Genomic DNA, 27,328 nt, shown 5'->3' on the forward strand with positions numbered 1-27,328 from the left:
AGGATCCCCATCGGGATCCGACTTCATATCAGGTAAGTTAAACGGAATTGGGCAAGTGATTAGTGCATCCTCTTGTACATATTTCCCCTTTTGTGTATAAGTGCAGTGTTTGGTGTTATGAAGAAACGCAGTGTTAAGATAGTGAACAAGAAACCCACGATTGATACACTAGACGATGTCCAGGTGTTGTTAAACCATGAGTTCTGCCTTCGCAAATTGAAGTATTTAGGGATACCAGAAATAAGGTTGATAAGCGCCTACCTTGAAGTAGAGGTGAACGAGAGAGATTCGCGTGTCGAGATCCTCTCTTGAAAGTTTGTTAACATTTGAAACCAAACGGCAAACAGGAAAGTGTAGTCCGTAGTAAAGTAGAGAGTGTCATGGATTACACTAACAAGGAAGGCCAGGAAAGTGATGGTGAGAGTGACCCAGCTGAACTAAATGTGGAGCTTATTGAGAGTGAAAATACAAGAATTAGAAATGCATCGTGAAATAGTGGAAAAAGCTAGAACTAGAGAGAGAGAAAGGGAAGGGGAAAGAAAGAGAAGAAATGAGAGAAGAAAATGAGACAGAGAAGGAAAGAGAAAAGAGAGGAAATGGAAATAAAACGTTAGATTGAATTAAAACGTTTGGAAAGAAAAGACAAGAGAGAAGAAAGAGAGAGGGAGAAAGAAAGAAAGAGAAGAAAGGCAACACGAATTGGAAGTGCTAAGATTAGGTGGTTGAAGGGAATACAGTGGTATCGACCCAGTGCAGAATAGTAAAAGGTGCCTAAAATCAATGAGGAGGTGTCCAAGTACTTTGCTGCCTTTAAGAAAGTAGCTGCCTCATTAGACTGGCTAAGGGACAATTGGGCATTTATGATTGCCCAATTGTCTGATTGCAGTGCTGACTGGGAAGGGCCAAACCGCGTACTCCACACTGTCAGTAGGTGACTCTAGTGATTATGACGCTGTCAAGAAGGTGATGATGGCTTACCAGTTGGTACCTGAAGTATATAGGCAGAAGTTTCGCAATCTTAAGAAAATATCAGAGCACACCTTCACCGAGTTGGCTTTCATTAAGGAGAGATTGTTCTACGAATGATGCACGTCTCGGAAGGTTGAGACTAAGGAACAACTGTAACAACTAGTTTTGTTAGAAGATTTCAAGGAGTGTTTGTCAGGTGATCTGAAGACGTACTTGGAGGAGCAGCAAGTAGAGACCTTGGGTGTTGCAGCCACCATGTAGTCAAAGACGAACTAGTCCTAGGAGAGACATAGTGTGTTGGACCTGTGGGAAGGAAGGGCACTTGTCTGGTAAGTGTAGGAACAGGGCAGGAAAAGACCCGTATAAAGAGGTTTTGCTGGCAAGTTGTGTGACACCACCAGTGGAAATCCACCAAATAGAGAGAAACCAGGATTGTTTGACCCTACACTTCGAAAGGGTATATATTGAGTGAACTGACTGGCAGGTGTGTAGTAAATTTCAGAGATAGTGGAGCAGTCCAATCTCTGATTTTGAGGAACTCGTTACCCAAGGAAGTGTCTACTGGCGGGAAACACAGTGTTATTTTAGGTGGGTTACCCCCGACTTTGAACGTTGCTTCCTTTGTAGAGGTTCATTTGGAATCGCCGTAGTTAAACGGCAAGTGTCCTTTAGCTGTAGTGGACCATCTTCCTATAGAAGGGATAGAGGTAATACTGGCCAATGACTTAGCTTTGAGTGTGGATAGTAACCATCCCATGGTGGTGACAGATCCGATAGAAGCTGTGGTAAGACCTGAAGTATCAATACAAACCAGATCCAAAATACAGACTAAGTTGCGATTAGATGACTTGTTTAATCCTACACCTACCCCACGGGTTGTCGACAGTACTCCATCTAACTCCCTAGTCTTTACTCCAGAACCGAAGCACTGGACTAGAGTGACCGTGATGACTGAGCAAGAGAAGTACCCCCAAGTGCAGGCACTCGTAGATGCCATAGAGTCTGGTGTGAAGGCAGGTGACCAGTACTTCAGGAAAGACAAGGTACTGTGCCAGAGGTATCAACCAAGAACTCCCCAGACTCCAGAGGTATGTACACAGAGTGCCGTATCCTCAGTGTTCTGGACCAAGATGTTGGAATCAGCCCATGCTGCATTACATTATGGACATTGCAAGCTTGCTAAAGTTTTCATCACCTAGCAGATATTTCTTCAGTATCTTCTGTTTTTACCTCCTCTTTGCCATAAGATCAGTGTCGAGTGAGTCCCTGGGACTATCTCTATTCGAGATGGTTTGTGGTAACACGGTGAGAGGACCATTAGAGGTACACCAAGGACCAATGGACGAACAAGAAGCAGATGTTATTACACATAAACATGGTAAAGTGGTACCAAAATAATATATAGATTCATATCTATATCATTAATAGATATATAGATATATATATAGATATTATAAGAAGTTTAATTGGTGAAGGTGCTGATTAGTATTGTTTACCAACCTATCCCTTTTACGATTACTTGTTACTGCCAATTCTTAAAACACTAATGACTTGGGGTGGGGTCAATGAAGAACAAACACTAAGGCTCCAATACACAGCGATTGAAATAATGAACCCGGGGCCAGATTCACGAAGCAGTAATGCAAGCACTTACGAACCTGTACATCTTTTCTCCAGCTTTAGCGGCTTTATTTACTATTAATAAACAGTTAATGAGCTCCGAAGCACCAGGAGGCTGTTTATAACAACAATAACAGTTGATTGGGAAGTTTTCATGATTGTTAACTGTTTAATAAATGTAACCAAAGCCGTCAAAGATTGAGGAAAGATGTACACGTTCGTAAGTACTTGCGTAATTGGTTCGTGAATCTGGCCCCCAGTTACTGGCTAAGTCAGGCCGTAACATTTTTATTGATTCATTTTTTAGTGATCAGTTAAAGGGCGATTTGAGTAGGATCATTGATACACTAATACCTTATTAATATCCCCGGTTTCTCTTGCGGCTGATGTTGGAGTCCACATCTAGTCAAATACAAAACGGAGTTAGAAAAGGTTCCGAGGTATGCCACGAGGCAAGTCCCCGAGCTGAGAGGAATGAGCTATGAGGAAAGTTTACTGGAACTGAACTTCACTACACTAGAAGACATAAGAGTTATGGGGTACATGATCACTACGTACTAAATTCTCAGAGGAATTGTCAGGGGTAGATAAAGATATACTGTTTAGCACGGGTGGTACGTGAACAAGGGGACACAGATGGAAGCTGAGTACCCAGATGAGCCACAGGGATGTTAGAAAGATTTTTTTTCAGTGTTAGAGTAGTTAACAGATGGAATGCATTAAGCAGTGATGTGGTGGAGGCTGACTCCATACACAGTTTCAAATGTATATGTGAGATCCCAGTAGGCTCAGGAATCTATACACCAGTTGATTGACAGTTGAGAGGTAGGATCAGAGATCCAGAGCTCAACCTCCACAAGCACAACTAGATGAGTACACACACACACACTGCGAGGTATTCAGAGACTACATAACAGGCACCATGACAATGGGAGGACCAAGAGTGGTAGTAGAAGCAGTGATATATATAACCCTCCACCAAATGACAGAAGACCCAGGCCAGAGTATGACAATAACAACATGGCAGTTAACACTATAATTGAAAGGGCAGCCTCTGCTGCCTGTAGAAATAGATCCCATCTGCTCATCATGGGGGACTTCAATCACGGAAGGATAGACTGGGAGAACAAGGAACCGCATGGGGGTGAGGAAACATGGAGAGCTAAACCATTGGAGGTGACGATAAAAAACTTTTTAAGGAAACGAGATGAGTGGATACGATGAACCAGCGAGACTCGACCTTGTCTTCACTCTGAACGAATCCGACATAAGGGAAATAGGGTTCGAGGTCCCAGTCGAAATGAGTGATAACAGTGTACTGACGTTTGAGTACCTGGTCGAAGAAGGATTAATGTTCTCGAGGAAGGGATCTGAAAACAAAAGGCTGGGATTTCAAAATGGAAACTATGAGGAGATAAGAAAATTTCTCACAGATATAACATGGGGAAAGAGAGCTCAGAGGAAAGACGGCCCAAGACATGATGGACTACTTCACGCAGAAGTGTAAGAAGGCGGCAGACAAGTTTGTCCCGGTCCAAAAGGAAAACAACGAAATGCAGATGAGAAACCAATGGTTTAATCAGAGACGTAGGCTAGCTGAGCAGCAAAATAAAAAGGCGTGGAGAAACTATAGAAATAACAGGACACTTGAGAGCAGATAAAGATACCAGAGTGCCAGGAATGAATATGTCAGGGGGAGAAGAGAGGCAGAACGGTAATACGAAAATGACATAGTTTGCAAGGCAAAGCTTCAACCTAAATTGCTGTACAGTCACATCAGGAGGAAAAACAACAGTGAAGGAACAGGTAATGAAATTGAGGATAGGGGCAGACAGATTCATTACAAACAACAAGAAAGTGTGCGAGGAAATTAATAAGAAATTCCAGGAGGTCTTCACATTAGAGCAAGGAGAAGTTCCAGAGATAAGAGAGGGAATATTTAACCAGGCACCACTAGAAGAGTGTGGAATCACCAGTAGGGATGTAAGGAAGCTTTTGCTAGAGTTACATGTGACAAAAGCTATAGGCCCGGATGGAATCTCACCATGGATACTAAAGGAAGGAGCAGAATCACTGTGCCTGCTACTCTCCATGGTGTATAACAAATCACTGGTAACAGGTGAACTGCCAAAAATCTGGAAGATGGCTAATGTAGTCCCGATATATAAGGGGATAGACAGGAGGCATTGAGCTACAGGCCAGTGTCCCTAACTTTCATACCATGCAAACTGATGGAGCAGATTGCGCGAAAAAAGCTAGTGGAACATCTGGAGGGAAAGAACTTTGTAACACAGCATCAACATGGGTTTAGGGACGTAAAGTCCTGCCTCACAGGAATAATTGAATTCTACGGCCAGGCAACAAAAATCAGGCAAGAGAGGGGTGGGCAGACTGCATATTTTTGGATTGCCAGAAAGCCTTTGATACAGTACCACACAAGAGGCTAGTGCAAAAGCTGGAGATGCAGGCAGGAGTGAAAGGGAAAGTACTCCATTGGATAAGGGAATACCTAAGCAACAGAAGACAGCAAGTAACTGTGAGGGGCGAGGTCTCAGATTGGTGAGGCGTCACCAGTGGAATCCCACAGGGTTCAGTCCTTGGACCTATACGGTTTCTCATCAATGTAAATGATCTCCCAGAGGGTATAGAATCGTTTCTCTCATTGTTTGTTAATGATGCAAAAATTATGAGGAGGATTAAGACGGAGGAAGATTGTATGAGGCTACATGATGACCTAGACAAACAGAATGAATGGTCCAAGAAATGACTGCTAAAGTGAAACCGCAGTAAATGCAAAGTAATGAAACTAGACGGTGGAAACAGGAGGCCAGATAAAGGATACCGAATGGGAAATGAAGTTCTTCATAAAATAGACAGAGAGAAAGATCTAGGAGTTGATATCACACCAAACCTGTCTCCTGAAGCCCACATAAAAATAATGACATCTGCGGTGTATGCAAGGCTGGCTAATATCAGAACTTCCTTCAGGAACCTGTGTAAAGAATAATTCAGAACCTTGTATTCCACATATGTAAGACCAATCCTGGAGTATGCAGCCCCAGCATGGAGCCCGTACTGACCAAGCACAAGCAAGCTTGTCAAGCTCAAGACGAAGCTGGAAAGAGTTCTGAGACATGCCACTAGACTATTCTAAGAACTAAAGGGCATGAGTTACGAGGAAAGGCAGCGTGAAAGGCACCACACGACACTGGAAAGCAGAAGAGTAAGGGGAGACATGATCATTTCCTACAAAATTATCAGAGGAATTAACAGGGTAGATATGGATGCTGTTTAACACGGGGTTGTACGCGAACAAGGGGACACAGGTGGAAACCTAGTACCCAAATGAGTCACAGAGAGACGTTAGAAAGAACTTTTTCAGTGTCAGAGTAGTTAACCGATGGAATGTATTAGGCAGTGATGTGGTGGAGGCTGACTCCATCCATACACAGTTTTAAGTGTAGATATGATAGAGCCCAATAGGCTCAGGAATCTGTACACCAGTTGATTGACAGTTGAGAGGCGGGACCAAAGAGCCAGAGCTCAACCCCCGCAAGCACAACTAAGTGAGTACACACACACGTGCGCGCGAGAAATTTAAACTTGTTCACATAGGAGATGTGAGGCGTAATAACGTTAAAAGTAATTTACTCTTTGTTTCGTAGACGTCTCCCAGTCCACTACTAGAGGTGGAGGTCCACACCAACACTGACGACAACCACCCACACTTCAAGGTAAGTTGAGTTGTACCGTTCCCTGGCTTGTTAAACTGGCAGTACGTCTCGAATAGTATACTGCTTTCTTGTAGTGTGTGTGTATGTATGTATGTATATGTAGGTATAGGTTAGTATACTCTATATTGGTAGCAGTCTTTCCTGTAGACATATATTATTAAATATGACCGAAAAAGTAAGATTAATAATTCTAACGCGAATTTTTTCAATATTTCTTACATTTCTTTTCACTGTTGATGGTAATTGAAAAATCAATTCTCCAAAATTCATTTTTATTTCTAGTCTGACGCGACACTTGAACGCGTTTCGTAATAACTTATTACATTTTCAAAGACTTTTAGTTTACACACACACAACTATAACCTGCAAACACTAAACAGAGTTCTTACTATGCTATGGTTTAAACAGCTTTCATTTTATTTTATACCCGCATTTTGAGTGAGGTGATATGTTACAACAGTTTTGGATGAGGTGAACAAAACTTTCAACACAAGACAGAACACGAAACAATGGGTATTAATTGGGTAAATTGAAGGTAAGAATGGAAGTAACTGCAGAAGGCCTATTGGCCCATATTTCTTGATGCTTCTATATTGGAGCGGAGTCTTGAAGTGGGTAGAATATAGTTGTGCATTAATTGGCTGTTGATTGCTGGTGTTGACTTCTTGATGTGTAGTGCCTCGCAGATGTCAAGCCGCCTGCTATCGCTGTATGTATCGATGATTTCTGTGTTGTTTGCTAAGATTTCCCTGGTGATGGTCTGGTTGTGGGAAGAGATTATATGTTCCTTAATGGAGCCCTGTTGCTTATGCATCGTTAATCCCCTGGAAAGAGATGTTGTTGTCTTGCCTATATACTGAGTTTTTTGAGGCTTACTGTCCCCAAGTGAGCATTTGAAGGCATAGACGACGTTAGTCTCTTTTAAAGCGGTCTGCTTTATATCTGGAGAGTTTCTCATGAGTAGGTTCGCCGTTTTCTTGGTTTTATAGTAAATCGTCAGTTGTATCTTCTGATTTTTGTCTGTAGGGATAACGTTTCTATTAACAATATCTTTCAGGACCCTTTCCTCCGTTTTATGAGCTGTGGAAAAGAAGTTCCTGTAAAATAGTCTAATAGGGAGTATAGGTGTTGTGTTAGTTGTCTCTTCAGAGGTTGCATGGCGTTTCACCTTCCTTCTTATGATTTCTTCAACGAAACCATTAGCGAAGCCATTGTTGACTAGGACCTGCCTTACATTACAGAGTTCTTCATCGACTTGCTTCCATCCTGAGCTTTGGCTGAGAGCACGGTCGACATAAGCGTTAACAACACTCCTCTTGTACCTGCCTGAGCAGTCACTGTTGGCATTTAGGCACATTCCTATGTTTGTTTCCTTAGTGTAGACTGCAGTGTGGAAACCTCCGCTCCTTTCCATGACTGTTACATCTAGAAAGGGCAGCTTCCCATCCTTCTCCGTCTCGTAAGTGAAACGCAACACAGTATTCTGCACAAATGCCTCCTTCAGCTCCTGCAGATGTCTGACATCAGGTACCTGTGTAAAATTGTCGTCAACATACCTGCAGTATATGGCCGGTTTCAAGTTCACGTCGACTAAGACCTTTCGCTCGATGGTACCCATGTAGAAGTTCGCAAACAGGACACCTAGGGGAGAACCCATGGCGACCCCATCTACTTGCTTATACATGTGCCCATCCAGGCTCAAGTATAAGCAAGTATAAGAAATCCGGACTCCACCTGCCAAAGATTATTGGGGGAATATAAACCTGGATACGCGTATGGAAATGTCAAGACACATAAGCCTGGAAACCCATTTCGGCCAATCATCAGCCTGATACCCACACCCACGTACAGACTGGCGAAGCAACTCAACGGCTTGCTGACTCCTTATGTCCCTTGCGCCTTCAGCCTGAAGTCTCCAAAGGAATTTGTTGACTTACTGCGGGGAACACGGGCCGCAGGGATAAGAGCCTCGTTGGACGTAGAATCACTGTTTACCAATGTACCTGTGGATGAAACAATCGAGTGATAGCGAATAGAGTGTATCGTGATCCGGCCTGTACTCCTCTTGACATACCAGAAAACATTCTAAGGAAACTACTCCAAGCTTGTACTAAAGAGGCACCCTTCTTGAGCCCGGATGGGCACATGTATAAGCAAGTAGATGGGATCGCCATGGGTTCTCCCCTAGGTGTCCTGTTTGCGAACTTCTACATGGGTACCACCGAGCAAAAGGTCTTAGTCGACATGAGCTTGAAACCGGCCATATACTGCAGGTATGTTGACGACATTTTTACACAGGTACCTGATGTCAGACATCTGCAGGAGCTGAAGAAGGCATTTGAGCAGAATTCTGTGTTGCGTTTCACTTACGAGATGGAGAAGGATGGGAAACTGCCCTTTCTAGATGTAACAGTCATGGAAAGGAGCAGAGGTTTCCACACTGCAATCTACACTAAGGAAACAAACATAGAAATGTGCCTAAATGCCAACAGTGACTGCCCAGACAGGTACAAGAGGAGTGTTGTTAACGCTTATGTCGACCGTGCTCTCAGCCACAGCTCAGGATGGAAGCAAGTCGATGAAGAACTCTGTAGGGTAAGGCAGGTCCTAGTCAACAATGGCTTCGCTAATGGTTTCGTTGAAGAAATCATAAGAAGGAAGGTGAAACGCCATGCAACCTCTGAAGAGACAACTAACACAACATCTATACCCCCTATTAGACTATTTTACAGGAACTTCTTTTCCACAGCTCATAAAATGGAGGAAAGGGTCCTGAAAGATATTGTTAATAGAAACGTTATCCCTACAGACAAAAATCAGAAGATACAACTGACGATTTACTATAAAACCAAGAAAACGGCCAACCTACTCATGAGAAACTCTCCAGACACAAAGCAGACCGCTTTTAAAGAGACTAACGTCGTCTATGCTTTCAAATGCTCACTTGGGGACTGTAAGCCTCAAAGAACTCAGTATATAGGCAAGACAACAACATCTCTTTCCAGGGGATTAACGATGCATAAGCAACAGGGCTCCATACCTTGAGGTGCTTCTGGGGCTTAGTGTCCCCGCGGCCCGGTCGTCGACCAGGCCTCCTGGTTGCTGGACTGATCAACCAGGCTGTTAGACGCGGCTGCTCGCAGCCTGACGTATGAGTCACAGCCTGGTTGATCAGGTATCTCACAGCCTGGTTGATCCATTAAGGAACATATAATCTCTTCCCACAACCAGACCGTCACCAGGGAAATCTTAGCAAACAACACAGAAATCATCGCTAGATACAGCGATAGCAGGCGGCTTGACATCTGCGAGGCACTACACATCAAGAAGTCAACACCAGCAATCAACAGCCAATTAATGCACAACTATATTCTACCCACTTCAAGACTCCGCTCCAATATAGAAGCATCAAGAAATATGGGCCAATAGGCCCTCTGCAGTTACTTCCATTCTTACCTTCAATTTACCCAATAAATACCCATTGTTTCGTGTTCTGTCTTGTGTTGAAAGTTTTGTTCACCTCATCCAAATCTGTTGTAACACATCACCTCACTCAAAATGCGGGTATAAAATAAAATGAAAGCTGTTTATATCATAGCATAGTAAGAACTCTGTTTAGTGTTTGCAGGTTATAATTGTGTGTGTGTAAACTAAAAGTCTTTGAAAATGTAATAAATTATTACGAAACGCGTTCAAGTGTCGCGTCAGACTAGATACAAAAACGAATTTTGGAGAATATATTTTTCAATTACCATCAACAGTGAAAAGAAATATAAGAAATATTGAGAAAATTCGTGTTAGAATTATTAATCTTACTTTTTCGGTCATATATAATAATATATGTCTGTAGGTATATGTATGTATATGTATGTATATGTATGTATATGTATGTATATGTATGTATGAATGCATGTATGTATATGTGTTTATATGTGTTTTACAACACAAACTTTGTTCAATAACCTGAAGTAGTACTTACAGCACAGACTGAAATTATATAAACTACCAATAAATGACAAGGAAATATTTGCATTATTTACAAGCACATATATAATATTATATGTGCTTGTTAAGTAGTGAACTGTGCTTATCAGTGCTTGTTAATGGGTGTACTTATCAGGGCTAGTTAAGTGGTGTTCCAATTATATTCATAAGAATATGTAAACAAACATCATAAGAGGGAGAGAACAGTAGTAGGGGCAGGAGTTACACAAACAAATGAAGCCACTAATACACGAAGCGTTTCGGCCAAAATTCTCAATAAAGTAGATAAAAAAAACAAAGTATAAATGGTTAAACAATACTACAAGAGAAGTAAGCGAAGATAATTGAGCAGGTTCAAGAAATATAACAAATGATGTACACTATATAGGTGAGACTTAATGATGACAGACATAGACTATTACATTATAAAGTCTGTACTTCTAGCAGCAGTACTGTAGTTTGTTAGCATTAATAACATAAAGAAAATACAGAGGTGTAATTTAGTTAAGATACTAGAATATAACAGAATAAAGTAGCAAAATTTAATGGCTTATGATAATAGGGTTTAATGGGAATAAACTTAGAAATAAGTAAATCATTAAGGACTTGATTAAGCACTTTTAAATGTAGACTCAATAATCAGATGACACCTATTAAAGAAAGGGCATAAATTTGACCTAAAATTTAAGATAACAGAAATACAAAAATATTACGAGGGGAATATGTGAGTGAAATTAGTTACATGATATTAAGTATATATTTCTTAGCCTCGTTAAAACTGGTTGGGAGACGTAGAGCCTTTAGTTACTTACGGGAAGTCGTTCCACAATTTGGGACCCTTGATTTGCATATCCTTTCTGATTTGGTTTTGAGTCTCACTCAAGGAAAATCAGAGATATTGGTTTCTCGTGTGGTGACCGGGAGTTGTAGTACAGCTTTCTAAGGAGCGCTTAAGATCAGGACTGACGTTGCAGTTCAGTTTTATAGATATAGATTATGCTTGAGAGTATGTGCAGAGAGTAGATATTTAATGTATTCAGATATTTTAGTGAAGCAGCAGAGTGGTGTCTGGGACTAGAGTTTGATATTGTTCAAATTGCTGATTTTTGGGTGAGTAATTAGGATCCGGCGGTAATTAAGGGTGGTGGATCCCCATCCACTGATACCATATGTGACATATGGATAAATAAGTGAATATTATAGAGATATTAAGACAGGGCGAGGTACGTAGTATCAAATTTTGGAGAGAATGCCTACTATTTTAGAAATTGTTATAGTATCCTCTACAACCAGGATATGTAAAATACAATCAGTATATGTAGAGTACAAATGTAGAGTACAATCAACGTAGTTGGAACTGCACTAAAATTCCTACTGTGCCAAACATGGTCATTTTCAGTTTCGTCTTCGTCTTTCCCAGTATTGTGTCAGAGCAAATATTGACTTCACGTTCAGTATTAAATAATAACATATTACATCCAGATGTCAGGTAGTTTTTGACGTATTCTTTTAGGGTGTATTTAAATGCTTCTCACCACAGCTCAAACATTTAACATCGTGAGCAGTTACTTCAGGAGCTTAACGACTTGTTCAAAGGCTGGAACGTAACTGGATATTTGGACATTATCATATTTTTTTCTAACTTCAGTTTTGTTATCTTACATTACATAAATTATTGTATCGTGAGATAAATTATTAACTCTTAAGCTGTAATTGCCTAATAAATGTTGCTACCTACAATACAACATGCCAAACTTGTTCTGTGTGTGTGTGTATAAGTGACTGTTAATTAATTCCACTTAACTACACAACTCAATATGAAATAAACTGTGTTCTGATTCGAATTTGTAATAATATTATTACTTGGATATTTGTATTATGCAGCTCTTTTTAATTAATTTTCCTAGACGCTATATAATGTGCCACGTTGTCTTAGAGGGCGGTAGTTTTGGGAGATTATCAATAGTGTTTATAATACAAATGGTGAGGAAGCAGTTACTTGGTGAGAGTATCTCAACACATTTATCTCAAGTTGTGTTTCCTGTGTTAAGGTGGCTGTAGGAAAACAAGAGGATGGCGGTAGTGAAGCCTACGAGGCTTACATGACCTTGGGACCTGACACACTCTTCCGTCTCGCCGCTGCCTTCAACAGGTGAGTGTCGCTCTTCCTCCCATAACATAATTGTTCTCAATGAACCATTCTCGTTTCCTTTGGAAAACACTAAGTCTCTAAAACATATTATATATTAGTATCATATTTATTTTATGAAAACAGAACAGAATCAAGTTATTGAAGTGGATATATATATATATATATATATATATATATATATATATATATATATATATATATATATATATATATATATATATATATATATATATTATATATATATATATATATATATATATATATATATATATATATATATATATATATATTATATAATATATATTTTTGTTTATTAACCATAGTAATGGAACGGTGAGCGGGAGTGTTGGTCTGTTAAAGAGCGAGGTGAAGGTGTCTGGTGAACACAGCCGACCTGACCCTGACCACTTGCAGGGGTCAGCACAAGTGACCTTCACATTACCCTCAGGCCAAGCCTTCACATCTCACTTCAACCTCTCGCACTCCTTCGATGGCGTGAACCGGGACCTTAAGGTTAGTGTCCGTGGCTAGCAATGTCTCGCATGGCTATTAAGACATACTTGAAGATGTCTCTCTTGTGCATAACAGAAAAACATTTAAACAAAAGATGACATTGTTAACATTCTATAACCTGTAAAAATTATATTAGGAAAAACATTTTGCGACTGGAAATATTGTTCTGAAATATTGTTCAGGACAGTCAAGTCCACCCCTCATTATCTGGATATAGTTAACACTGAGGCAGTAGTGGTGTGAACTACTTGAGTGACTCGTTGATGAAGGATGTTTCTGGTGGACCTTTATCTGTTGTATCTCTAGCTTTATAAAGGAATATTTAATTCTTTATTAGACGTGTGAGTGTTGTAAGCGCAAGGTGGTTACCAGGACTTGGTTGGTGTTGGGTTTAAGACGAGTTTTCCTCTGCAAAGTTATTATGAGCACACCAGAACAGCTTACTGACTAACCAGCAAGAATACTTCAGCATGTATTCTTTATCTTTATTATCTTATCTTTATCTTTATTATCTTTAAGATTATTTTACTTTACAATTATCATTTCTCAAATTTTTTTATATATTCATCTTGTCAGTCTCTACTGATTTTTTGTTCTCTCCACCAAACTTGTGTATCCTCCATGGCTATCTTGTGACCTTTATTCTACCTCTAATTGTTTCAATTCTTTTGTTTACTTGCATTTATTGTTGTGTTTTGCCATAATTATTCTCTAATTTTAGCAGACTTAATACTTTGTAAGTTCTTATTGTATTGTTATATTATTATATTGTTGTGTTTTGCTATAATTACTTTCTATTTAACAGCAGATTTAGTTTTCATCTGTTCCTGTAATTGCTTATCTTGTTGTATCGTGACATTCTTATCTATATTGATATATATTATTTATCTATTGTTACTTACAGTGTACCTGAGAGCACTTGTAAGCAATCTACCTCATTTTTCATTTTTGCTCAATTTGTTTTTGTATTGCTTAGTCTTGTTTATATTTTTGTTTTGTATATCTATATCTTGTGTTTTGTATAGTCCATGTTTATATGTTTTTTCTTTAATCTCATTTATTACCTAGGTTGCCTAGCCTCGCCATACTCCCTTACTCCATTGTACCCCTGTAAGCCCCTTTTGTGGTTGTTTTGCACAGTTTTGTGTACATTTTTTCCCCTATTTTATAGTTTATTTCTACCTTGTAATTTGCCTTTCTTTCCTTGTTTTTCCTGCAATCAGCTTTTTTTATGCAGACAAGTATAGACCCAGAACTTAACCTCTTATCCACTATCTATGACAATTATCACTTTAATGATCTAAATTGCAGATATTTTGCAGCACATGATGTAAACAATGTATTAACTCATAATCACAATATCTCTGTAATCAATTTGAATGTTAGATCCCTAGGGAAACACTTCGATGATGTTAGTGCCTTGATTGAAGCTATTGACAACAAATTCTCTTTTATTATACTTACTGAAACATGGTTGAAAGAGGATACTACTCAACTCTTTAACATGCCTAACTACTCAGCAATTCACAACTGTCGTCAACTTCAGAGAGGTGGTGGCACTGCTCTTTACTACCACCAAGAACTAACATGCTTAAAAGAAATTAGAACTAGAGACTGCTATGGGGAGTATATCTTCGCCAGCTTCAGAGTCAAGGGTGCCGAGTCTGTCCTGACTGTGGGTGCAGTTTATAGAATTCCTAACACTGATGTGTCCGAATTCAACTCAAACCTTAGAAATCTAATACTAGATAACAGATTGAACAAAAACCACCTAATTATCGCAGGGGACTTTAATATTGACCTCTGCGAGCCAGAACACCCTACTGCTGTTAGCTTCCTCAACTGTATGAATTCCTGCTTCCTCATACCCTTAATCACTAGACCTACTAGAATCACTGACAGCACTGCCACGACGCTAGATCACATCTGGACAAACATAACCTCTCCGCTTACTTCAGGTATAATCACCGATAGCACTACAGACCATTACCCCACATTTCTCTTAACTAACATTAGCAAACCACCTCTTGAGTCAAGAGTGATACGTTTTAGACTACACAATGAAACTGCTATAGACAATTTTATAACTGCTACTGATAATGTCAACTGGGAGTCCGAGTTAGGTAACATAGTGGACATCAACCTAGCAGTTCAATCTTTTCTTCAAACAACTCTTAGCCTTTATAATACCCACTGTCCTATGCTTAAAAACAAGTCACAACCAAAAGGCTTAACAATCCCTGGCTTACAAAGGGAATACTTAAATCTATTAATAAAAAACATGACCTTGAGAAGAAGTATAGGTTAGGAATTGTCTCCAAAGAATTCTCAAAGAATTACTCATTATTGCTGTCTAAGATAATTAGACGAGCCAAAACTAAATACTACGAAGATAAATTTACCCAAATAAAGAGCAACATTAAACAAACTTGGAGAACAATTTCACAAATATTGGGATCAAAGAAGTCTATAAATAACAAACCGACTCTCCTGTCTAATAACGATGGTCAGCTTTCAGCCTCTGATTCTGCTATTGAGTTCAATAAGTTCTTCTCTTCCATTGGTTCATCCCTTGCTAATGATATTCCATCTTCCAGTACTGATGTTAAGGACTATCTTACAGGTAACTATCCACAGTCTCTGTACCTAAAACCTATTAATTCCACTGACGTCAATGAGATAATCCTTTCCCTTAAAACCAAGTCTGGTGCCCTTGAGGAGATACCAACTTTAATCTACAAAAAAGCCTCCAGATCTTTAGCCCCTGCTATTGCTTTGCTCTTCAACAAGTCACTTGAACTCCAAACCTTTCCAGATATTCTAAAAAAAGCGAGAGTAACGCCTGTCCACAAATGTGGTGATCTCACAGATGTTAACAACTACAGACCTATATCAATCCTGCCAAACTTGTCAAAAAATTTTGAAAAACTAATCTATAAGCAGCTTTACTCATATCTAGCCAAACTCAATATACTTAGCCCTTGCCAATATGGCTTCAGGCCCAAAAAAAGCACTAACGATGCACTTATTAGTATGCTTAACTCGATTCATACAGCTCTTGATAAAAATGAGTTCCCTGTTGGGTTATTTGTGGACCTGCGTAAAGCTTTCGATACTGTCAACCACCAAAACCTTCTTCTTAAATTACATCATTATGGTGTCAGAGGACACTCCCTACAATACCTCAAATCCTACCTTACTGACAGGCTCCAATGTGTTTCTGTGAATAATACAATTTCTCCCACCCTACCCATCAACATTGGTGTTCCCCAGGGCAGCATACTTGGCCCTCTCCTCTTTCTCATCTACATTAATGACCTTCCAAATGCCTCCCAACACCTCAAACCAATTCTATTTGCTGACGACACAACCTTCATTTACTCCAGTCCTGATCCCCTTGCTCTAAATGCCACAGTAAATACTGAGCTTAATAAAGTCCATCTGTGGCTAACTGCCAACAAACTCACCCTCAACATTGACAAAACTTTCTATATTCTGTTTGGCAATAAATCCTCTAATCAAATAAATCTCAAAATAAACAATACCCAAATTTGTAACAAATTAGATGGCAAATTCCTTGGCATTCTCATTGACCACAAACTGAATTTCCAGGGACACATTCTAAACATATCAAAAAAAGTTTCAAAAACTGTGGGCATTCTTTCTAAGATCAGATATTATGTACCACGCCCTGCCCTGGTGACTCTCTATTACTCCCTTATCTATCCATATCTCAACTATGGTATTTGTGCTTGGGGCTCTACTATCCAAAACCACTTACGTCCTCTAATTACTCAACACAAAGCTGCTATTAGGACAATATCCAATTCTGGCCCCAGACATCACTCGGTACCCCTACTCAAATCTCTGAATATGTTAGACATTAAGTCACTGCACATTCTCTCATGTGTATTATACATATATAAAACGCTAAACTATAATGCCAATCCTGATCTCAAAAGCTTCATAGAAGGTTGTAACAGAACCCATGAGCACCACACCAGAAATAAATACAGTTTTGATATTCCTAGAGTACGACTTAATCAAACCAGAAATGCTCTACAAATCAAGGGGCCCAGAATGTGGAATGACCTTCCCAACCATGTTAAAGACTGTACCTCTCTCAACCAGTTTAAGTTAAAAACGAAGCACTACCTAATAAATTCCCTGTAACTCACCTTACCCCTCTGTTGTCAACCCATGTATGTTTTTTGTTTTTTTTTGTTTTTCAAATCAACGCTGTTTGAATGTAATTTTCTGTAATAATTTGTAATTGTATTTGTGCTGTTTTTTCAACAATGTTCCCCCCTCTTTTACCTCTATTTCTATTTGTACTCAACACATCTTATTCTTTTTACCCATTAGTTTTAAGCTTTAGTCATTAATGTTTTTCCTGCCCGAAACGCTTTGCGTAATAGTGGCTTTAGGCATTGTATGTACTAGCTCTATCTATAAAGCCAACAAACTTTGTAAAATCTCTTTATGTATGTACCTTACCTAAATAAAAATTATTATTATTATTATTATTATTATTATTATTATTATTATTATTATTATTATTATTATTATTATTATTATTATTATTATTTTTATTATGTGTATGCACCGAGAAGCGGTATACACCTTACGGTCCATATATCCCTGGTATTTATCAGGAGAATGCGTTGACCCAGTACAACGATATATTATCACTACGAAAGGTAATGTCTCCTGTTGTTATGGTATAATGATGTCGTTTGTTATGTAACTTGTGCTATTGTCTGTATGGTCATATATTCAGCATTATGAGTAATGAGCATTATAGCTTTCTCATGTACAATGAGGTTACTTGTGTCCAGCCGTAGATTTTCTGTCCCTGTCGAAGCCTCAGATAAATTCAGGTAAATAATGCATAATTGCTGACGAGGAGTCACAATACCGTGGCTCCTTCAACTCCGGGAGTTGAAGGAAGCCGGCCTCAGGTAAAAGGAGGCCGTGACGATCTCTGTCTGGAACCAGTAGGTGCGGGGCTCGGTCGTCCACCTCCTGGGGGCTCGTGTGGCCCAAGCTCTGCTTCAGGAGGCTGGAGTCGTTTTTGCACTTGCTGGGGTGGTTCTTCTCCGGCCCCGACCACGGCGGTCTCCGGGTTTGGAGTCCCTGTGCCATCTTTTACCAACTTCGAGGTTTAACTCCGGAGCTGGAGCCCCCTAGGGCAGTTCGTTGTTGCCTTCAACCTCGTTCTGACAGTTCCTGCAATGGCGCTTGTACCAATCGTATTGGAGTTTGCCTTTCCATTGGAGACTTTCCGCACCGTGGAGAGGAGGCACCTGCTGCTTGGGTGACAGTTTCTCCCCCGTATCAACCTACCCTGGCTTTGTGCCCTGGAGAGCCCACTCCAGACCGACAACCAGAGCGCAACTCCATAGTCTCCTATGGCTGGTGGATGCCTACTATGCCTTCTGTTTAGATAGTACCTATTGTGACGATCGTCAATAGTCAGAATTTGTACGTTCTTAGCTTTTAGATAGTAGTATACTGACTAGTAAGGAATTATTTTAAAATAAATTAAGCTAAATCACAAACTTAAATACATCCAGCAAAGAATATCACTATGAATTATAAATATAAAAAATTATATAAATATCACTTTTATAATAATTTCCTTCTTCTTTTTATTAATAACACTCGACTAATCTAGATTGACAAAATATAATGCAACACAAATTTATACTTATTAGATACAGTCTTTATCTTGACTCTCGCTCGCCACAATAATTCATTTCGCGGACATAGAAAAATAATATTCACATCCTGTCAAACAATGGAAATGGGGAGGAAGATTTGGTTTACTTTAATTACAACTGAAGAACAGAGGCTGCAGTCCTAGTAACCTGTTGCAGTTGGTAGATGCTCCCTCAGGCGACTTGCATGTGTTTCATGCAGAATTCCTCTTCTTCTCCTCTTTAGTGAAACCATGGTGGAACCATCTGGCCGACGACCTTCCGACGACTGATCTCAGACGATCTCACTCTGATCAGGAGAAAGGCTCCCAGACCTTCATCTGTCTCCCACGTTGAATACTGGTCCTCTTCTCTGTAAAAGTGTTCAGTGGCTGCTATGCTGCTGATATTTTAGGGCTAGGACTTGCCACCTACACTTTCCTCACAGTTCCATCCTGGTAACAGCCCGTGGATCGACTCTCAGTCTCCCAGCACCGCCTCTTGAGTCACGCTGGAGCACTGACGTCACGGAGCGTCTTGTGACCTCCTGTCACGGTCCAGCTTTCTGAGTTTTCCTATAGAAGTTGACCAGTAGCTCTTCTATGTTGCCTCTTGAGTACTGCTAAGAGTAAATGTCCCATCTGGTGGCTTAAACTTCACCTAAACGTGGGACCGACGTGCTACATGACCTGTTACGTCTTGACAGCGGGCGGTGTTCCCGCCACGCAGCTCTGGCTCCGACGTCACGATATGGGCGCTCTCTGATTGGTCAAACTGGACACACCACTGCATCCGACCAATCAGATTTCAATAGACCAAGGAGACACCACGTCACCGCATCTGGGTTATTTGGCGAGAATTTGTCGTCTCCCTGATCTGAGCCGCCATATTTGCTGCCGTACTCACTCTCATCTCCTCCCCCAACGAATTTAACAACTTAAATAATTCATATCTTTGGCATCTTGGTTCCCTCTAAACATTATTAAACAAAAGAAGTCGCTTTCTTGACTATTTACATGAGGAAGTAGTTATGATTCTTTCTACTCAGGTAAGGAGCGTATTTAGACGATCATGTAACAAAATACAGTGACCGAACGCAGACAATATTGTAGTGAGGCATTCAAGATTCTTCATGTTGCACCAAGTTGATAAGAATAGATTTGTACTTTTAATTATGCTGTTGTGTATCCAGAGGCCCCAAGTGTTCCAGGCCGCCCTCACAGCTGGAGACCTGGTACACAACAGCTGTGTTCTACTGCACAGAGTAACTTTTGTTGCATGTTACACCTGTTAACATTTTGTATTTTGCTTGCAGATGTGAGAGTCGCCCTAATGAACAGGAATATCCCCATGGTGTTTCCTCACTTGTTTTCTTTTTAAATTTAGATTTGGCATACATACAAGGGCGAGGTGATAGAGTGTGAGGTGAGGACGCAGCACCGGGACGGATGGTTCACGGACGACACTCATGGCTTCCTCTTCTCCCTCGCAACTCCTTTTGCTCTCCTCAGTAAACTTAGATTTGCCTTTGAGAAGCATGACGATCCCTCAACAGCCGACTTCCTGGAGTTCGAATGGGAGGAGTTAAAGGTAAAGTACTGAGGGCTCTTGTTGCGTTTCTCAACACGTGTTGTTGTTGTTGTGTCCAGCATTATAATAATTGAAATTGACATTGAAATAAGTTTATTGAGGTATAAATACACACAAAGGGGTGAGGTAGCTCAAGCTATTCTCACCCCCGTTCAATACCACGTGTTCATATATAAATATATATATATATATATATATATATATATATATATATATATATATATATATATATATATATATATATATATATATATATATATATATATATATATATATTGAAGGTGAAAAACATGGGGGGATACATAAGGGATAAACATAGGGGCTGCAGAAGGCGTATTGGCCCATACGAGGCATCTCCTATCTAAACACAAAGATTAATCCAGTGTAATTGGCCTGTTATGTTGGACATTGTCTTCTGTGTTGGCCACGACTCAAAGAAGCAGCGAAACAACTAAAAAATCTGAAAGACGTAACAATAAGAAAAGCCGACAAAACAGCAGCATATGTATTGATTCCTACCCATGAATACATGAACAAAATTAGCGACATCCTAAGTGACGACTCCAAATTTCAACGAATCACGAGGAACCCCGTAGAAGACCTTAAGCGGAAAGTAAACAAAACAATTACAGCAATCAACGCAAAGAAAGGTAGTGTGCATTTCAATAAACTTCAAGGCGACTATGGCTTAGGATATGCCTACGGCAATGTTAAGACGCATAAACCAGGTAACCCACTACGCCCTATAATCAGCCAAATACCAACCCCAACTTATCACCTGGCAAAGAAACTCAATGAACTCCTAACTCCATACACTCCAAGTAAGTTTAGTCTACAATCATCAGCAGATTTCCAAGAATTGATCAAATCTACCCAGCCCGATGGAATCATCGCTTCCCTGGACGTTGAATCCCTTTTTACCAACGTCCCAGTCGACACAACCATAGGAATGATACTGGACAGAGTATACAGAGACGAGAGCACCCCCAAATTAGACATACCTGAGCCACACTTGAAAAGTCTTCTCGAAGCATGTACAAAGGAAGCCCCTTTCATCAGTCCACAAGGAGACATGTATTTACAAATAGACGGAGTAGCAATGGGCTCCCCCTTAGGAGTTTTATTTGCTAATTTTTATATGGGAACCATCGAAGATAGGGTCTTCAGTAGCAGACAAAAACCAACTGTATACTGCCGTTATGTAGATGACATATTCGTAATAGTAAAAAGACTCAGATGAACTAATTGACCTAAAAAGACACCTAGAGAGAGAGTCAGTACTCCGATTTACACATGAAAATAGTGAAGATAACAGTCTGCCATTCTTGGATGTACTAATAACAAAAACAGGAACCTCTTTAAGCACCAACGTATATACCAAGCCCACCAACATAGGATTATGCCTGAACGGTAGAAGTGAGTGCCCCCAAAGATACAAAGCCAGTGTTCTCAATGCTTATATTCGTCGAGCGCTTACCCACTGCTCTGAATGGAGCAACGTGAGTAGAGAGTTTGAAAGAGTAACTCAAGTATTGGTGAACAATGGATATAGCAACGCGGAAATAAACGCTGCTATAAGAAGACACTTGGACCGTTGGTATAATTCAGAACCTAGAACAGAAACCACAACACCCCCAATAAAATTATATTACAAATCAACCATGCACAGTGAACATATAAAAGAGGAAAGAATAATGAAAGAAATAATCCGTAAAGGAGTAAAAAGCACTACTCCTAACCAAAACATAAACCTGATAATATTCTACAAAACCAAGAAGACTTCCGAACTCCTTATCAAAAACAGCCCGAAGCCGACGGAGAACCCTCTACAGCAGTCAAGCGTTGTATTCATGTACACTTGCCCCCACGAAGGATGTAACCTTCAATGTAAGTACATAGGTATGACGTCGACCAAGCTGACGAGGCGTTTGACATGCCATCTTCAATCTGGTGCCCCTAGGATTCACATGAGACAAGCCCATGACATTACTCTAACAAGAGAAATGTTGAACAAGAATACTTGCATAATAGACAAAACCCAAGATTCAAGAAGATTACAAATTCTTGAGGCAATTCACATATGAATAGAGCGACCTACCATGAACACCCAAATCACGGAACTATTTACTCTACCCACCATGAGAGTAAGGACAAGACAAGAACATATCGATGCCAACACAGAAGACAATGTCCAACATAACAGGCCAATTACACTGGATTAATCTTTGTGTTTAGATAGGAGATGCCTCGTATGGGCCAATACGCCTTCTGCAGCCCCTATGTTTATCCCTTATGTATCCCCCCATGTTTTTCACCTTCATTGTATTATCACCTGACCTAATGCGGGTATAAAATCAACTAATATATATATATATACACACACACATCACAAACAATCAACATGTTACTGAACATTGTGAGTGAAAAATATACATTTCTTCCTTTACACATGCAGTATCCTACCAGACCTACACACAAATACTTTTATTACTGTGCAAGGCGACGCTTCACTTTCGTACACCGTAACATTGGTAGTTCGGTACCATCAGATTCGTCGTCCTTTTCCAGGAATTCCAGTTGTCCGTTGGCAACTTCCTATTAGCAACCCCAGTATCAGCAACTGGCACTCGTTTCACACCGCAAGCCCTTCGAATTCCTGTGGCTACTCCAATCCACACTGAATATAGGTGTATTTGCGGCGAGGCAGTAGCCGACAGGTACGGACGGCATGGCCTTCTCTGCCAAAGGACAGGAGGATGGCATGCAAGACACGGCGAGGTTAACAACATTATCAAGAGAAGCCTTTCCACAGCCGGTTGTCCAGTAGAGAGAGAGCCCCGTACGGTCGCCCAGACGGGATCACAGTGAACTCCTGGAAAAATGGTAGACAGTTGGTGTGGGACTACACTTTTGTTTCAATTTTAGCCAACACCTATGTTAACTTCAGTGCTGCACAGGCAGGAGATGCTGTCAATCACCGGGAAGCAGCCAAGTCATGTGAATACAGAGACCTTGATCACAACTACAATTTTGTCCCCATTGCCTCAGAGACACTTGGTGCCTGATTATCTTGAGATGATTTCGGGGCTTTTTAGTGTCCCCGCGGCCCGGTCCTCGACCAGGCCTCCACCCCCAGGAAGCAGCCCGTGACAGCTGACTAACACCCAGGTACCTATTTTAATGCTAGGTAACAGGAGCATTGGGTGAAAGAAACTCTGCCCATTGTTTCTCGCCGGCGCCTGGGATCGAACCCAGGACCACAGGATCACAAGTCCAGCGTGCTGTCCGCTCGGCCGACCGACCCCGGCCTGGGGTAAAAGTGTTGCAGTTTTTTTTGAAGGAGCTGGGGTCCAAGCTAATTGAAACAACTAGACACCCTAGAGCCACCAGTTTTCTCTTTCAGCACCTTAGTGTGGCGATCCAGATAGGAAATGCTCACTGCATCCATGGTTCCTGCCCGCCATCTGAGGAACTGGAGGACCTGTACAACTTGTGACAAGTAGTCTTGTACCTTGCATGTAACCAATGTTGTAACCCTTTTTGTGTAATGAAATTTTAAAACAAAGTTAGATATATATACGCACACTAAAAGAATAGGGGTAGTTGGAGAAGAAAATATCAAAGTGTTCAGTGAGGATCCACAAGGTCTTCCCTGAGTACTCTTTATTTTCTTCTCCTAGGCTATGGCTCCCTACACTTCCACTAGAGGTGGTACCCCTTTTAGGTATAATATATATTTATATATATATATATATATATATATATATATATATATATATATATATATATATATATATATATATATATATATATATATAAATATATATATATATATATATATATATATATATATATATGTCGTACCTAATAGCCAGAATGCACTTCTCAGCCTACTATGCAAGGCCCGATTTGCCTAATAAGCCAAGTTTTCATGAATTAATTGTTTTTCGACTACCTAACCTACCTAACCTAACCTAACCTAACTTTTTCGGCTACCTAACCTCACCTAGCCAATAAAGATAGGTTAGGTTAGGTTAGGTAGGGTTGGTTAGGTTCGGTCATATATCTACGTTAATTTTAAATCCATTAAAAAAAATTGACCTCATACATAATGAAATGGGTAGCTTTATCATTTCGTAAGAAAAAAATAAGAGAAAACATATTAATTCATGAAAACTTGGCTTATTAGGCAAATCGGGCCTTGCATAGTAGGCTGAAAAGTGCGTTCTGGCTACTAGGTACGACATATATATATATATATATATGTCGTACCTAGTAGCCAGAACGCACTTCTCAGCCTACTATGCAAGGCCCGATTTGCCTAATAAGCCAAGTTTTCATGAATTAATTGTTTTTCGACCTCCTAACATACCTAACCTAACCTAACCTAACGTTTTCGGATACCTAACCCAACCTAACCTATAGAGATAGGTTAGGTTAGGTTAGGTAGGGTTGGTTAGGTTCGGTCATATACCAACGTTAATTTAACCTCCAATAAAAAATAATTGGCCTCATACATAATGAAATGGGTAGCTTTATCATTTCATAAGAAAAAAAATAGAGAAAATATATTAATTCAGGAAAACTTGGCTTATTAGGCAAATCGAGCCTTGCATAGTAGGCCGAGTACGACGTTCTGGCTACTAGGTACAACATATATATATATATATATATATATATATATATATATATATATATATATATATATATATATATATATATATATATATATATATATATTTTGGTAGCAGTCTTTCCTGTAGACATATATTATTAAATATGACCGAAAAAGTAAGATTAATAATTCTAACACGAATTTTCTCAATCTTTCGTACATTACGCTTCACTGTTGGAGGTAAATCAAAAAAAAGATATAAGATATAAAATCGGAGATGCGTAAGTTCTATTCAGTTGTGTATTTGTGAACTAAAGTCTTTGAAAATGTAATAAGTTTTACGAAACGCGCCCGTGTCGCGTCAGACTAGAAATAAAAATGAAATTTGGAGAATTGATTTTTGATTTACCTCCAACAGTGAAGCGTAATGTACGAAAGATTGAGAAAATTCGTGTTAGAATTATTAATCTTACTTTTTCGGTCATATTTAATAATATATATATATATATATATATATATAAATATATATATATATATATATATATATATATATATATATATATATATATATATATATATATATATATATATATATATATGTCGTACCTAATAGCCAGAACGCACTTCTCAGCCTACTATGCAATGCCCGATTTGCCTAATAAGCCAAGTTTTCATGAATTAATTGTTTTTCGACTACCTAACCTACCTAACCTAACCTAACCTAACTTTTTAGGCTACCTAACCTAACCTAACCTATAAAGATAGGTTAGGTTAGGTTAGGTAGGGTTGGTTAGGTTCGGTCATATATCTACGTTAATTTTAACTCCAATAAAAAAAAATTGACCTCATACATAATGAAATGGGTAGCTTTATCATTTCATAAGAAAAAAGTTAGAGAAAATATATTAATTCAGGAAAACTTGGCTTATTAGGCAAATCGGGCCTTGCATAGTAGGCCGAGTACGACGTTCTGGCTACTAGGTACGACATATATATATATATATATATATATATATATATATATATATATATATATATATATATATATATATATATATATATATATATATATATATATATATATATATATATATATATGTCGTACCTAGTAGCCAGAACGCACTTCTATGCCTACTATTCAAGGCCCGATTTGCCTAATAAGCAAAGTTTTCATGAATTAATTGTTTTTCGACTACCTAACCTACCTAACCTAACCTAACCTAACGTTTTCGGCTACCTAACCTAACCTAACCGATAAAGATAGGTTAGGTTAGGTTAGGTAGGGTTGGTTAGGTTCGGTCATATATCTACATTAATTTTAACTCCAATAAAAAAAAATTGACGTCATACGTAATGAAATGGGTAGCTTTATAATTTCATAAGAAAAAAATTAGAGAAAATATACTAATTCATGAAAACTTGGCTTATTAGGCAAATCGGGCCTTGAATAGTAGGCATAGAAGTGCGTTCTGGCTACTAGGTACGACATATATATATATATATATGTCGTACCTAGTAGCCAGAACTCACTTCTCAGCCTACTATGCAAGGCCCAATTTGCCTAATAAGCCAAGTTTTCATGAATTAATTGTTTTTCGACTACCTAACCTACCTAACCTAACCTAACCTAACTTTTTCCGCTACCTAACCTAACCTAACCTATAAAGATAGGTTAGGTTAGGTTAGGTAGGGTTGGTTAGGTTTGGTCATATATCTACGTTAATTTAAACTCCAATAAAAAAAAATTGACCTCATACATAATGAAATGGTTAGATTTATCATTTCATAAGAAAAAAATTAGAGAAAATATATTAATTCAGGAAAACTTGGCTTATTAGGCAAATCGGGCCTTGCATAGTAGGCCGATAAGTGCGTTCTGGCTATTAGGTACGACATATATATATATATATATATATATATATATGTCGTACCTAGTAGCCAGAACGCACTTCTCGGCCTACTATGCAAGGCCAGATTTGCCTAATAAGCCAAGTTTTCATGAATTAATATATTTTCTCTAATTTTTTTCTTATGAAATGATAAAGCTACCCATTTCATTATGTATGAGGTCAATTTTTTTTTATTGGAGTTAAAATTAACGTAGATATATGACCGAACCTAACCAACCCTACCTAACCTAACCTAACCTATCTTTATAGGTTAGGTTAGGTTAGGTATCCGAAAAGGTTAGGTTAGGTTAGGTTAGGTAGGTTAGGTAGTCGAAAAAACATTAATTCATGAAAACTTGGCTTATTAGGCAAATCGGGCCTTGCATAGTAGGCCGAGAAGTGCGTTCTGGCTACTAGGTACGACATATATATATATATATTATATATATATATATATATATATATATATGTCGTACCTAGTAGCCAGAACGCACTTCTCAGCCTACTTTGCAAGGCCCAATTTGCCTAATAAGCCAAGTTTTCACGAATTAATATATTTTCTC

General features: G+C 39.3%; 1 protein-coding gene across 1 annotated transcript in view; it reads left to right on the top strand.

The window, feature by feature from the left end:
- Positions 1-27,328, top strand: part of LOC123770248 (uncharacterized) — a 327,397-nt gene that overhangs the window by 199,772 nt on the left and 100,297 nt on the right. The window contains exons 25-28 of the mRNA XM_069339624.1: positions 6,255-6,323; positions 12,359-12,459; positions 12,783-12,972; positions 20,058-20,261. Coding sequence (XP_069195725.1) covers positions 6,255-6,323; positions 12,359-12,459; positions 12,783-12,972; positions 20,058-20,261 — 564 coding nt within the window. The remainder of the gene's footprint in view (positions 1-6,254; positions 6,324-12,358; positions 12,460-12,782; positions 12,973-20,057; positions 20,262-27,328) is intronic.

The sequence above is a fragment of the Procambarus clarkii genome, chromosome 42 (assembly GCF_040958095.1).
Source record: "Procambarus clarkii isolate CNS0578487 chromosome 42, FALCON_Pclarkii_2.0, whole genome shotgun sequence".
Taxonomy (NCBI): Eukaryota; Metazoa; Arthropoda; class Malacostraca; order Decapoda; family Cambaridae; genus Procambarus; species Procambarus clarkii.